The sequence below is a fragment of the Pipra filicauda genome, unplaced genomic scaffold, assembly GCF_003945595.2.
Source record: "Pipra filicauda isolate LSUMZ 115617 unplaced genomic scaffold, ASM394559v2 scaffold105_size2325265_pilon, whole genome shotgun sequence".
Classification (NCBI taxonomy): domain Eukaryota; kingdom Metazoa; phylum Chordata; class Aves; order Passeriformes; family Pipridae; genus Pipra; species Pipra filicauda.
The window spans coordinates 2,187,356-2,200,939 of NW_024103496.1; the positions used below are offsets into that span (position 1 = coordinate 2,187,356).

Sequence of the window (13,584 nt, forward strand, 5' to 3'; positions counted from 1 at the left end):
TTTGGCTGACCAAATACTTTATGGTCAATCTAATCTATTCTAGCTCATTGCTTTGCTTGAACCGAAAAGTAGCACACACTTTGCCATACTCGACTGTACTATTTCCCACTTCCTAATTAGGAGCAAGTTAAAACCAGAGTACAAATCACTGGCTGCCTGCAGACTGGGGGGCTGCAGAATTGCAAGGCAGTAATTTAGCTCACAGCTTCTTCAGTGGCAGTGGAACTACAAGCAGGGTCAGATACAAGTGATAGGCAACTGTTGCTGCAGTGAGAGGAAGCAGCATGCTGGAAGACTGTTGAGGAACAGACTCCCCATGGTTTCTTTCACAGTCAAAGAAGGATGATCAGGGATAAGGAAAGGACAGCTTGAGTGGTTGGGTGATCTGTCCCTATATGTATTTAACAAATGCCAGAGAACTACTGTGTAGAATTAGAGGTTTCCCATCCCTGTAACTGTGAAATTTGTCTCTGTGCCAAGCCTAGTTGCTCACGCTTAATGGAAGGACCAAAATGAGCCACTCTGTGCCAACACTTACCCTGCCACCCACACACACAGACTGAACACACCAAAATGCTACGTGTCTCACATTCTGCGTTTTTGGAGGTTGCATAACAATAGTTAACATTAGCTCTCATATTGGCACAGCAGCTCAGAAAGCTCCATTCCTGCTGTACAACCTACAAAAACTTTTCTTTTCCCACGGCAGATGACTTTGCATTATTACTTGCACCGGGCGTCGGACAGACCTGCTCTGCTCTCAGACCTGCTCCTGTAAGATGGTGAACCACCTGGACTGATCCAGCAAAACTTGCATGCGGATAATCTTATCAAAATCCAAGTGTGCAAAACCATGCTATTTTGGATTGCCAAAACTGGGCTGCAGTTTGCAGCAGGAGTCAGCTGGCAGCGCACACCATTGCACATTAATAGACTGTTAGTGGCTCTCCTGCAGTAGTAGAGCTGTACGTTCTCCAGTTCTGCAGCTGAACTACAGGCACTGTCTCTGTGGCCAGCTTAATCTGCTCTCAAGCTGTCTCATAAGATTTGTTTTTGTATCTACCCAGAAAAAGCTCTTGCTTCTACAAAATCTGATTTAAAAAACAGAGCTGCTGCTGTGTTGGAAATCATAACTTGAGTTGGCATAATAAGTATCTGGCACTAAAATCCCACTCAAGAGTCTTGCTTTATCATCTTATGTTTATGAAAGTAAATGACATGAGAAACAAAACGTGGGAAAAAAGTCTTCCCCCTACTTTTATATGCAACCTTTCCATACAGTCAAATTCACTTGCCAACGGTCCTACTCTCTTGTCCATTTTTCCTACCTTTGCATTGCATAATTTTCCCCCTCATCTAGCCACTCAAATTAATCCTAACATTCAAGAACTGGATGTTCTTTTCTTTTAAAAAAGGCTGAGAATTCACATAACATGATGTATGTGTGAATAAGAGGAAGGGCTCCATATTGCTCAATATTCATGACAAACTTTTTAGGAGTAATTGCACAAAGGTAGCTGTCAGTCTGTGAAAATTCATTTTCCACTCAGTGGCAGAGACTGGTCTTTGGCTGGATTTAACATGAGCATGTCACTGGGATCGAATATCCATGTAAACAATAGAAAATGTGTTCTTTTCTGGCATGTGGATGGGCTTAAGGTGCAGAAAGCTAATAGTGTGAATGCAAATTTGACTTGCTCAAAAATGGACGGTGAGCTTGAGAGCTTTACAACGTATTCATGGAGACATCACCAAAATAAACCACAAGTTTAACATGACGTCTCCTTTCAGTAAAACACTATAGGTTGCTTTAGTGCAAATGAAGATTTAAGTGGTAGTTAGAATAAGTTTGTATTTGGATGCTTTTTTTCCATAAAACCCTATCAACTTTGCAAGGTCAGTGAAAAACTATCAATTTCAATGCATATTTAATACACATTGTTTGCATTTACATTTTTCACATTAAAAATATGCTCCTTTTCACTTGTCCTGACAATATTTTCCCAATAGTTCCTTAAAATCTCCTTTTTAATCTTTACTAAGTGTCAACTGTTTGTGTTTTTGTTTCTGGTTTTGTTTGCTTGTTTGGGTTTTTATAGAAGGCAGTATCTTTTGTCTGATCTTTTTTGGAAACAAAAAAATCTGCTCTACCACAATCATCCAGAATCAAATGTTTTATCTTTATTTTCCATATTAAAGTTGGTCTAATACCTAACAGCAGAGAGAATAACATGTATAATAAAACACACTTCTCAAAAGACAGTGAGTGAACCTGTGAAAAGTAGCATGGCACAATATTTTCTTCTTATTCATCAAAACAACCAACAATTACTTTGCAAACATGACATCCTCATTTTTTTGTGTTTTAGGACAGAAACAGGAAAAGACACTCAAACATTTACCAATGTGGACTAATAGGTTGAAAAAAACCTGGAGTGTGGGCACAGCCTACACAGAAATATGCACAAACCCTATTTTTAGAATTTTGCTAGGCACACAGAAGGCAACACAGGTGTATGCAAAACTAAGGCTAAGCAAGGAGGTGCACAAAGAGATTCTTTTCTAATCACTGGTTCTAGGCTGCGGGACTAAAAGAAGCAACACTTGATAATAGGGATGACATAGGGGACATTGACACTGCGTAGCTATTGAAAATTTGGAAGAACCTTGTTGGAAATAGCACTTGTGAGCATAACTGAAACCTGTTTCCATAAGGAAGTTGAAGGAAAAGAACTGGAAGGCTGTGTGGACAGGGTGAAGAGAGAAAAGGGCTGCCCCATATGGATTTCTATGGTGCAGCAATTAGCACTTAACTAGCTGGCTTTGATGATTTTTTTTCCCTTGCCTATTTGGTTGATTTTTTTCTGCAGAATTATGTAGTAGTGATTAAAAAAAAAAAGGTTGGTGGGAGATAGAAATTGCTCCTTCCTTACTTAGAACACCCTGTTCTCTGCTGAGAACAGCACAGTGTCTGCTTGTGGGTGCTCGAGGAGCTATATTTAATATATCTTTTGTTATTCACTATTTTTTAGCTGCTGTTGAACCACTCCTGTAGAACACATACAGGCTTAGCTATCACTAAGAAGAACTGCACTCTGAAATCTTATTTAAAGGGTGTACAAAGAGTTTTCATCACAGCGCTTTCTTTTTCACATACACAATTCCTACATCCTACACATAATAGCAGTAATGAGTAAAGGTACTAAAATACTAGAGATATACCAGTGTAAAATAAGAAGAGCAAGGGCATGGGTTTGAGCACAGTCCCACAATTATCTGTGCTGCTTAATTACAAACACGACTCCTGGCATGATTTTAGCCAATGACAGTGCTTTGCCCAGCCAGAGAACAGGCTTTCTCATTTTACTAGTGTAAGTGAAGCCCCACAGTTTGGCAGGGAAGACTGGAATAAGAGTAAGCCTATGGCATGTCAAATGGAATTTCTTCCTAGAGATTTGGAAAAGGAGGTAATTTGAGAAATTATTGGTCCTTTGAATCTAGGCCCTCGCTACCATAAGGACCCTATTAGAGAAATATTTTCCCTAACCCTGCCAAGATAGAACTTAGATTTCTTGTTTATGTTCCTTCCATTCCCACTGGAAGGATGTTCCAGAATGTGACCATTAATGCAGCCCTTTGCAAGCTGTTCTCCTGAATACCTCATTTATAACCTGATCCTACTACATTAGACAACATACAGCACCACGTTGCAGAAGCTCTGCTTTTGATTCCATAAACCAACTTCCGTTTTTCTCTGCTGTTCTCTGAGCTCTTTGTCTGATACTACTGCTTGGGAAATACTCCTCCAGTAGTTAACTTCTTGTGATTTCCACATTTTCATTAGTTTTTGGGCCAACACTAACCTTTGGCTTTAAGTGTTCTCTCCTCTCCTTTTTGTTTTACCCTAATAATGTATCTACATTCAGCAATCATATTCTCTTCTACCCTTTGCTTTGCTAAGCTTAATACAACAAGTTCTTCCTACATGGAACAGACGTACATTTCTATCTGAGAGTTTTAAGCCTAATTTGAAAATATTGTCTTCTCCCCTACATTTTCACCCCATATTAGTCGGTGGAGAGCTCTGGAGAGAGTTCCCTGAACAGTTGCTGGGAAACCACACCAGCTGAATGCCCTGATAAGGTATGTATGATAGACAGCTCAGCACAAGGTAAAATGTGGAATGTTTCTGAAAGTGCTAAACTCTGTAGAAAACTTTTCTATTTGCTACTGTTGCAAGAGTCTCCTGAATTTCGTCTCTGTTTGTTGTTCTAATTAGTGTTTAAAAATTGTTAGCAAAAATTTCATTCTGGCACATCCTTTTCTTTGAATGCTAAAAATTAGTCACGCTGGGGTCCATTGATCCATGGAGGAATGGAGTTGGGAGAACACCAGTACAGTGGGTTCACAGTTCCCCCTGGATGTAGGAACAGAGAGAATGACAAAGGGAAGGCCAGCATTAGAGGGTTAGCTGCTGTGACCACTCCCTGGCTTTCAACTGGCTGCTCACAGAGCTTCCAAAATTCTTGTGTTATGCATCTGTGCTATCTCTGTGTGCAGATGCCTTGTGCATGCTCTTGCCAGGCCTAATTTGCAACTTGCCTGTTCATGCTGGTAAGTTTTGCATAGGCTCATTCTGGGCATGAAGAAAAGCACAGGCCACTGCATGCAAGTATGCAAGCAGTCCTTTTAAAATCTGTCTTCTCTAAAGCAGACCTAATTTAACCCCATATCACATACTTATGTGTCTAACAGTAACAAAAAGCTTTATCCAAGAGACAGGTAAGATCCACTCACGATCCTGGTAGTGGACCATGTCCCAGACAGTGCAGATACCTGAAACAGAGTTAACAGTGAAGTTTGCCACATCAGTCAGTCTATCACAGGAGAGACTTGCCAGGGAGAGGGCTACAAGTTCCTCTGTCGCAACTAGAAAAATTATATTGCTCAACTCACTGCTAAGGACCTGCTTCTGCCAAGCATGCTGTTGATGAGGATATAATGCTGGTTCACTACCTAGACAAGATCAAATAGAAATGAGGAAGAGAGAAGCCTAAGGGACTGTCACAGGAGTAAGCAAAGCTGGCTGCCTCACTTAGCATCAGTTATACTTGTTGGACCAATATTTTCCCCCAAGTCATATCCAGGTAAATGCACTAAATTACTGCTAGGGAACAGCTTTAATGGATTTAAAATATTTAATTTTCCCCAGTACAGTATTAAAAAAATAAAAGTTTCCTTTCAGAATACTGAAAATATATTTTAGTTAAGGTAAAAATACTAAATATAAAATTCTCATGTAATATTTAAAATAACTGCTATAAAGATGTGAATTGCTTAGTTATTTTGACATTCAATAATAGCACATTAACCCTAGTGGAGAGGCATGTGCCAGTATACCCACACGGTGGTTTAGGAGAGAAGGTCATACATTTCTGCATAGAAAACAAGTCTGTTTAATAAGTGACATCTGAGGGATTTTGAGACAGTAATGTTATGCACTTGTGATGCATGGGAGGGTGTTGTAGGTAAGGCAGCGCAGTATACAGCATACAGCAGCACAAATACTTATCTGTGCTTATTACAGATATAGGATTCTCTGCTTCTGAACCAGAAATATTTTTTCTTTTTTCCTTTTTGGCTGCTAATCAGAACAGGTTGAAGGTGAAAATCTGTATTGATTTTCATTGGCTCCGCTCATGTCTTTGAGCTGCATATCAAAAAATTTCGAATGAGATAAGGAAAATATACTTGCAGCTGTTTCCAGGGGAAAATGATGGGTTAGATGATGGGCTAGAATGTGCCTGCATTTCAACACAAACCAGCCATTTGGAAACTGAAGGAGTTTTTAAGAACAAGACAGTTTTTTGAAATGTGCACACAAACACAGCTAGACAATAACTTGCTTGTGCATGAAAAAACCTAAAAGTTGGTACATTTTTTATGATCGCCATCATCACTGTTAAATTCAATGAAACAATAAAATAATTCATCCAAGTTTTCAAGTGGGGAAGCACCTGCATATATGCTATGAATGAACAGTAGCTGGATGTATTAACACGTGTATCAGTTAACTGCAGGTTGCAGAGATCTGATATTTCAATGCCATTCTGTATCACTGTAAGAGATCAAAAATAATAATAAAAAAGTACCACATCATGCTTCAGCAGCTAGAGAGAGAGAGAGATTGCATCATGTTTTGGCAGTGACTTGATCATCAAACTCCACACTGGCAGCATTCAATATTAGAAGAATAAAACGGCGGCAAAACCAGTCAGCAGCTTCTCTTCGTCTGGAGTTTTCCCAGGTAGATAAACAAGACAAAAACAAAACAAACATAAAGCTACAATGGGAGCAGGCCAAAGCCCTGGCCCTTGCATTGCTCTGATAAAGGTAAACTAGATTGATTTCCATGGATAAGCACATCACAATCCCAAAATAAAAGGTAAGTGTATAAAACCTCCAAATAATGATCTTCGCTAGAACAGCTATGTGGTTTGTATGGGACAGTGGCCTTGTCAGCTACATGTCTTGTTCATTTATGGTTCATCTTCAGTCAGCACTTATGATGCATTCACCTCACTGGAGTTTTGGCTGGATGACATGTGACAGTCCAGATTCTCCTTGAATTTCTCCACATCATGGAAATACGGGTGAGAGAGGGCAACACAGGCAGATATTCTCTTGGCTGGATTGAATGCTAAGCATTTCTGAAAGTATGAAAAGAAGTTGGTTTTAACTAAAATGTACAGTTAACAGTGCTATCATTGCATACATACATTATGCATAGCACCTTCAGTTTATGATCAGTATGAGACACAATAGGGTCTCTGTAGGTGGTGCATGATGACCATCATATTAAAACAGTGGGGTCACAGTATAAGAACATGGCATCCCCTAAACTAGAAGAAAATTACATGCTAGGAAATTCAAGTGTTCATAGTTTAGGAAATCCCAGAATGTAGGTTTTCTTGAATTCACATGCACAGGACATGCCAATGTTCTGTGTTCAGTGTCTCTCTTTTCTTTCTAGCTGTGCTTTGATGGTCTTCTTCCCAGATCTGTATCCCAGCCTTTGTCCAGCTAGCACTGAAATCTCTCTTGCAGCCCTGCGTTTTATACCTTGTTCTTCACTCTTCCTTCATTCACCTCCAAATACTATTCTTCCTACTTGTCTAACCACTTCCTACTCCTACTTTCTTTTCTTGTACCATAACTTCTATCATTTAACTTCTGAAATATAATTCAGTGATTTTCAGTCCTACTCTCCCCTTTTATCTGTGGCTCCCAGTTATCATCTCTTTGCCTAACATGAAGAGATTCCCTTCCCACCTCACCTTCAAGGCATAGATTTGTCTTCTTCTTCCTTCCCTCCCATCATGCCTCACATTCACTGAGCTCTCTGCCATATATTATACCCTGTTGCTCCCAGACTAATTCTTGTCCCGTGTCTAGCTTCCACTTGCAGGCTGTCTGCAAGCACAACAGATGTGTTTCTCCCTTGTTATTTCCAGTGTCTAGATGTAGTTCAGCTTTCTGCAGCTGGGAGCTGCAGTCATAAGGACAATGGAGGACGATTTGCTGTTGAGATAATTGGCCACAGACAGCCGTTCCTGAAGGGATGCACCAAGTCTTTGAAGAATTGCACTGAGCCCAGTCTACCTAGCCCATATGAATCAAGATCTTTTAAAGACTTCTAGAGAACAAATTTAACTCGATTTCAACAAGCACAGTAAGAGGCAAACTGAGGCAAGGTTACTCCCTATATTCCACTTGAAGATTGAACTCAAGGACTGGGGTTTCTAATGTATCTATACAAATGATAGGAATAGCTGTACCAGCCCAGTTTGACTGCTTCTGTTCAGTCTTGCCATTTGTAAGAGGCAACAACTGAGGAATTCCAAGTCTCAAGTTTTCAGCACTCGATGGAAGGCATGCCTATTTCCTGCTTTGTTCTGGATCCAGTATACCACCAAAAATGGTAGATCTATTTTTATACTCACTTCAGGCCTATACAATTAGAATGTCTGAATAAGTGGCACTGCACTGGTCAGTAATGAGGAACTAATGATAAGGTCTAAAGACAGATCAAACAGGTACTTCCCTGACTCAGTTTCCTAATCTCTAACTATTCTCAGCTCTGATGCCTCGTGAGCCAAAGGCAGTGTCTTTTGCTGTTTTTTCACACATTTACACGAATTTGTCTATCTACTTTTGAACTTTCCTTTAATAACTCCATTAAATGGACACTTAAGTGTTTCTTGGCATGTTGCATGCACAGTGGCAACTATCAGTCACGCGACTCGGGGAACAACAAACAGGAACTCACAAGAAGCAAGTCTTTGCCTAGTTCATCAATATCTGGTACAAATTTTTCAATAGGTTGTGCAGGTCTGGAAGTAAAAGCATTTCTTGGAAGGGCAACATCATTAGGCCAGTCCTCTTCTTCTGGGAGTCCAATTACACTGTGAAATAAAAAACATTATGTTAGATTTGAATATTTAAGCAGCTTCCCCTTCATATTGATTATACTGAGTGGCAGTTTACTTTAGAATATTTTAGTTTAAATGAGCTTAAATATTTAATTATAGAGTAGTGCACCGATCTCTGTGAATAGAAGCTGATGAGTGTAGATCCTCAGTGTGCTTGGCAGAAATCATTTTGTCACCAGCACAATTCTCTGGCCTAGGTCTCAATTTTCTGAGTCTTTTTGTTGAAAAAAAGGCTCAGTGCTTTGGAAGAAAGTTGCTCAGCTCTTGACTGGATGGTGCAACATATGTCCCATGTGCAACATAGAATTATTAAAAGCAGTAAATTTCAAAGGGGAATTGCATGCAAGGATCTTTATTCACGAGAATAGGGACTGAGAGAAGAGCGTGGGTCAAGATGAGGGTAAGACAATAAAAGGGATGTTTCATAATGCTTCAAAGCTATGTGCAGTAATTGTTGCCCAAATTTAAACAATTTATTTGCTTCACAATACATTTTTCAAAGTCTCAATTAAGAAGCGGCAAGGCACTTGAGCGTCCTTGTGTTTTTGCTTTCAATTGTATTTAATTTTCTCTTTAATAAAATATTTTAATTTCTTTTAATAATTTAGTTATTCTTTAAATTACAGAAGATATTTTTAATTATTAAATAATAAGGTTGAGGTCTAAAATCCCAAAAAATGCAATAGTAGGTAAACCTCCAATAATGGATTATGTCTCATAGATTTCATATTTTAGTCTTGTGCTAGTATTTGTGGGATTGAAACAACAGTTTCTGATGAATATTCTGGAAAAGATATTACTTGTCAGGTTTCAGGAAAATTACATTTTTATAGCCTGTAAAAATCGAGATTTTTAATGGGAGTGCTGACAGGGTAAGACAAGAAAGGACATAAAAATAATGTCATAGAATACTTGAGGGTAAGACAAGAAAGGACACAAAAATAACGTCACTGAATACTTGGGTCTGCACAAAGCCCATTGCCACTAGGGAGCAGCATTGACCTTCCTTCTTACTGAGTTTGTCATTAGACTGGGTGAGGCCATGGGCCAAACACACTGAAGTAAATCATAGGTTACCTCAGCAAGTGGAATTACCCCACCTCTACCTACATGGATCTGGCTCACCTAAAATACCTCTGAAAATTAGTATGTCCTCAAAATAACAGCATGGCTGGAAGGGCAAAGCAATTACACTTTCAATCTCAGGACAATTAAATTTTACTATATCTGAACATATCACAGCTTTTGGGAAATGCTAAGTTAAATCTGTGTGAAAAACTGAATTTGACTTCTATCATCAGGTACGGTGTGGGCATGGGGCAACCCCCTTGGCCACGGTAATTAAAGGATTGGCTGTTTGAGGATCTGGACCCATATTAAATATAATACAAATAGCATCTTAGGAAAATGGGGGAGTTAAGTATTTTAAATAACAATGAGATTTAACCTGTAATTCAAATGTGTTTGGTTAGTCCCATTTCTTTTAACAGTCGCATGACAGAGCATGAACAGGGCAGCATAAGCACGGGCACAGGCAAAGCTAATGATAAGAAACCAGGAGGCAACCTGTCAAACAGGGAGAGTTGAAAGGAGAGACATCTTTAGTTACACACTCACGTAGTACTCAAAACTCTTAATAATGAACGTCTGAACAGATGCTTTAACTCTGGTCTGGTAGCAGTACCATTCAGTGATTAAGTTTGGAGTATCTTGCATGAGTTTCACCTATTGCCAAAGGTTCAGGCCTGGTCTTGAGAAATGCTGAGTACTTTCCACCCCCATTGATCACAACGGGAGACAAGTCTGTTCAAACCATTGCAGTATTTAGCCTGAAATCTATGAGGATATGCCACATGCTGACAGTGTCCTGGAAAAGCAGGCCATGTGCGAGGGATTTACTCTCACACTCAGTGGAATTCTACCTGACAAAAATCAGAATGCACATGCAAAGCTAAGGCAGACCACAGCCCCATTATCTGAAAGAATGCATCAGTCCAGATTGCAGGAAAATCCCAAAACTACTTTCTGTCCAAATTAATCTGCAGAATGAGTCACTACTGTAGAAAGGAACAACCCTCCTACAAGAAGAGCTATGCCTAACTGTAGGGGGTTCTCCAGCTGTGGAAACACAAAATAAACACTATCTGGCATTACCCCTCAGAATCCAAGACAGAAACTTCTGAACTATTTAAGAACTGCACAAAAGAAGCAAACCCAAACTTTTGCTTTAAGTAGATGTGCAAGAAGGAACTTCTTCTAAATTTAGCATGGCATTTTCTTTTCTTGGTGAATTCTTTTCTGCACAGGTAATCTCGGCCCCTAGGGATGGAAAGATGCCTGTTGGAGGCTGCCATTAGCAGCTATGTATTTAATCCTAGTCCAGTTAATTTTCAATTTCCCCTTAAATGTCACCAATGAATCAAAATCCTTCAAAAAAAATCACAGCTATGTCTTTTTTAATTATTAAATATGTTGTATGTATCAAAGCCGTCTTCATTTAATAAAGCAGAACAATGTAGGACTAAAGGAGTAGCTTTGGCAGAAGGAGAAAAAGTGAACTTTAAGGACTGATTTTTTTGGATTGGGCAGGAAGAGCTATTCAGCGCATGACAAATTAACCACACAAGTGAGTCACATACACTGGTATGGTATGCAGGAAAGGGAAGTCAACTGTGTGAAATCAAGACCTGCAATTTAGGAACCCCATATTAAATAATGAAAGTGCTTAGAAACAGATCTGTTATGATTTGAGAACTGGAAAAATCGTTAAACAAAGAAATTAATTATTTGTTCCATTTAAGCTTTTCTTAGAAATTTTACTATCTTCTCTTTGGAATATCTTCAAGACAATAATCTTTCAGAATAATACTTCTCTCTCTCTCTCCCACTCTCTCTCTCGCTCTCTCATTTTGTGCTATCTATTTCTTATTTCATTCAGATTCTTGGATCCCTGCAGCCTTTTCCATACAGGAAAGGAAGACAGAGGTGCAGAGGCAAACAGGCATTCATTCTCTGGATTGGTATCAGCCCTATGTGGCTTTGGTTTCCTAACTACATGCTACATACATCGGATCTTAAATTTACATGGCTCTTAAAATACAGAAATGTTTCTTACTCTGAAGACCTTTTACAAAAATAGTAATATAATCCTACTTAAATCATATTGGTAATACCAAGAATTTAATTTTGAAGAGAATTATTTTACTTCAGAGAGTTTAAAGTCTACCCATTTCTTTATTGTATTGGATATATCTGAAAAAGAGAAACACAAACTCCTAGAAATGTAAAATGGTTTTAAAATAATGCCAACTCCTCTCTGACAAAGCATATGTTAAAATGGTGATATTCCTTCTGTTCTCACAGTTACCTTCCTGACCACAATATAGACTGTTAACAGGCAACACAGCAGATTTTAAAAGCTAATATAGTATTTTATTTACAGAAGTCTTTTCTGCAAAAATGCTGTTGGTTATTATCTTAGAGATTTCAGGTTAATAACAGTTTTAAGGTTGTTTTCTGAAATGCACAAAGAAATAACTGAAAAATAAAACCTCTGTGTTTGTTTATATAAAGAAAATCTCCTGGACTTAAACGTTTGGGAATATGTATGAATGGTACATGCACAATATGTTTAAGAGACTTAAAAAGCCCCAAACAGAAGTCGCATAACTTCCTGATGATGGCTGTTAGTTTTGCATAACTATATTCCATGTTGCTTCCTCCTCCCACTCTCACACAGAATATACGGAAATATCATGTTGCATATGGCAGCAATAGGAAATATGTTTTAGGAATACTTTGTTTTAGTCACATTATTGCATAAGAACATGGCAAAGAAATTTCACAGGGTTTCAATGTTAAACAGATATTGACATAATGCAACTAGTTATTACTTACTCAAAGATTTTTCCTAGCTGATCAACATCTGAATTTCCACGGAAGAGTGGTCTGAAAGAATAAAAAAATTATTTTAGGATGTGACTTGTTTTAATTAATGTGAATTTATACCTGTCATTGACAGTTGCCAAAGTAGGTGAAAGAGAGTTATTTTTTTGAGACTTCACTTCTTCTGCTTCCATGTTTTATCCAGTCTGTGAATGTACCTTTCAAGTTTCTACGAAAACTGACAGCCAAAGGGGACAGATGACACATATTTTTGAATAAACTACCTTTTAAATTTAATTATGTCCTTTAGCGTGAATGAAATAACCTTCTTTCAACTAATACTATCCTATAAATGATATCATTAACAAAATAGCTTTCTATAAAGAACGTATAGCTGCTAAGACAAAAACGGAGTGAATGTCATGCAATTTATCAAAACATAATAAAATTAGAGATTAATTATTATGAATACACATTCAAAATTAAATTTCTTGCATACCGTATATTGGAAATGTGCTCCTACATTTAAAGGGTCAAATAAATGACAATGGATTCATGAAGGTCTGTAAAGAATGGAGTGTGAAACGGTACAGAATTTACCTTGAAGTAGAGGAATACTTCTGCTGCATAAATAAAGATATGTTCAGGAAAAAACAAATTATTAGGCTGAATGTCCAAAGGCTTTCAGAAAAACAGTGACTAAAAATACTTTTAGAGAGTGGTACACACTTTTTCCTTTCAAAGTGCAATTTAAAATATTTTCACTCATCATGTATAAAATACTATCACCCCATAGTGCCTAAGGAAAATATGAAATCCTGATTTGTATAGCAGTATGGCTGTATTACCACCTTTATTGAATTTAGTAAGTTGTGAACAACAGTGCAATTTTATGTTGAAACTCCCAAGATATTCCAACATTTTGCTGACAGATGATTAAAGATCTGGCCAAGAATGAGGGCATCTGTGAAGATCAGGCCACAGATGTTGCATACCATTTTGGTTCAACAAATGGTAGATTACTCCAAGAAACACAATTAAGGCAAACTGCAAACTGAGATAGTAACTTGGGTCGACTGATAGCCAGGCTGCCTCTTTCTTTGGGAGCACAGCTCTCCAAGTACAGTGCATGCTGTAAACTCATGGTTACAGTTGCTAAAGCTGTTCGACTGAGACACAGTGACTTGACAAACAATGTTTATTCCCA

General features: G+C 38.3%; 1 protein-coding gene across 4 annotated transcripts in view; it reads right to left on the minus strand.

Moving 5' to 3' along the window:
• Window positions 1-2,159: 2,159 nt before the first annotated feature.
• CDK6 (cyclin dependent kinase 6) overlaps window positions 2,160-13,584 on the minus strand; it is a 133,704-nt gene continuing 122,279 nt past the window's right edge. For 3 of the 4 annotated variants that reach the window (XM_027749095.2, XM_027749097.2, XM_027749099.2), the window contains exons 6-8: window positions 12,390-12,440; window positions 8,330-8,465; window positions 2,160-6,710 (exon numbers count right to left, since the gene is read on the minus strand). In XM_027749095.2, the coding sequence (XP_027604896.1) occupies window positions 6,564-6,710; window positions 8,330-8,465; window positions 12,390-12,440 (334 nt within the window). In that variant the 3' untranslated portion in view covers window positions 2,160-6,563. Of the gene's footprint in view, window positions 6,711-8,329; window positions 8,466-9,158; window positions 10,059-12,389; window positions 12,441-13,584 lie in introns of those variants that run through there. The other variant, XM_039379989.1, reaches the window with a different exon arrangement.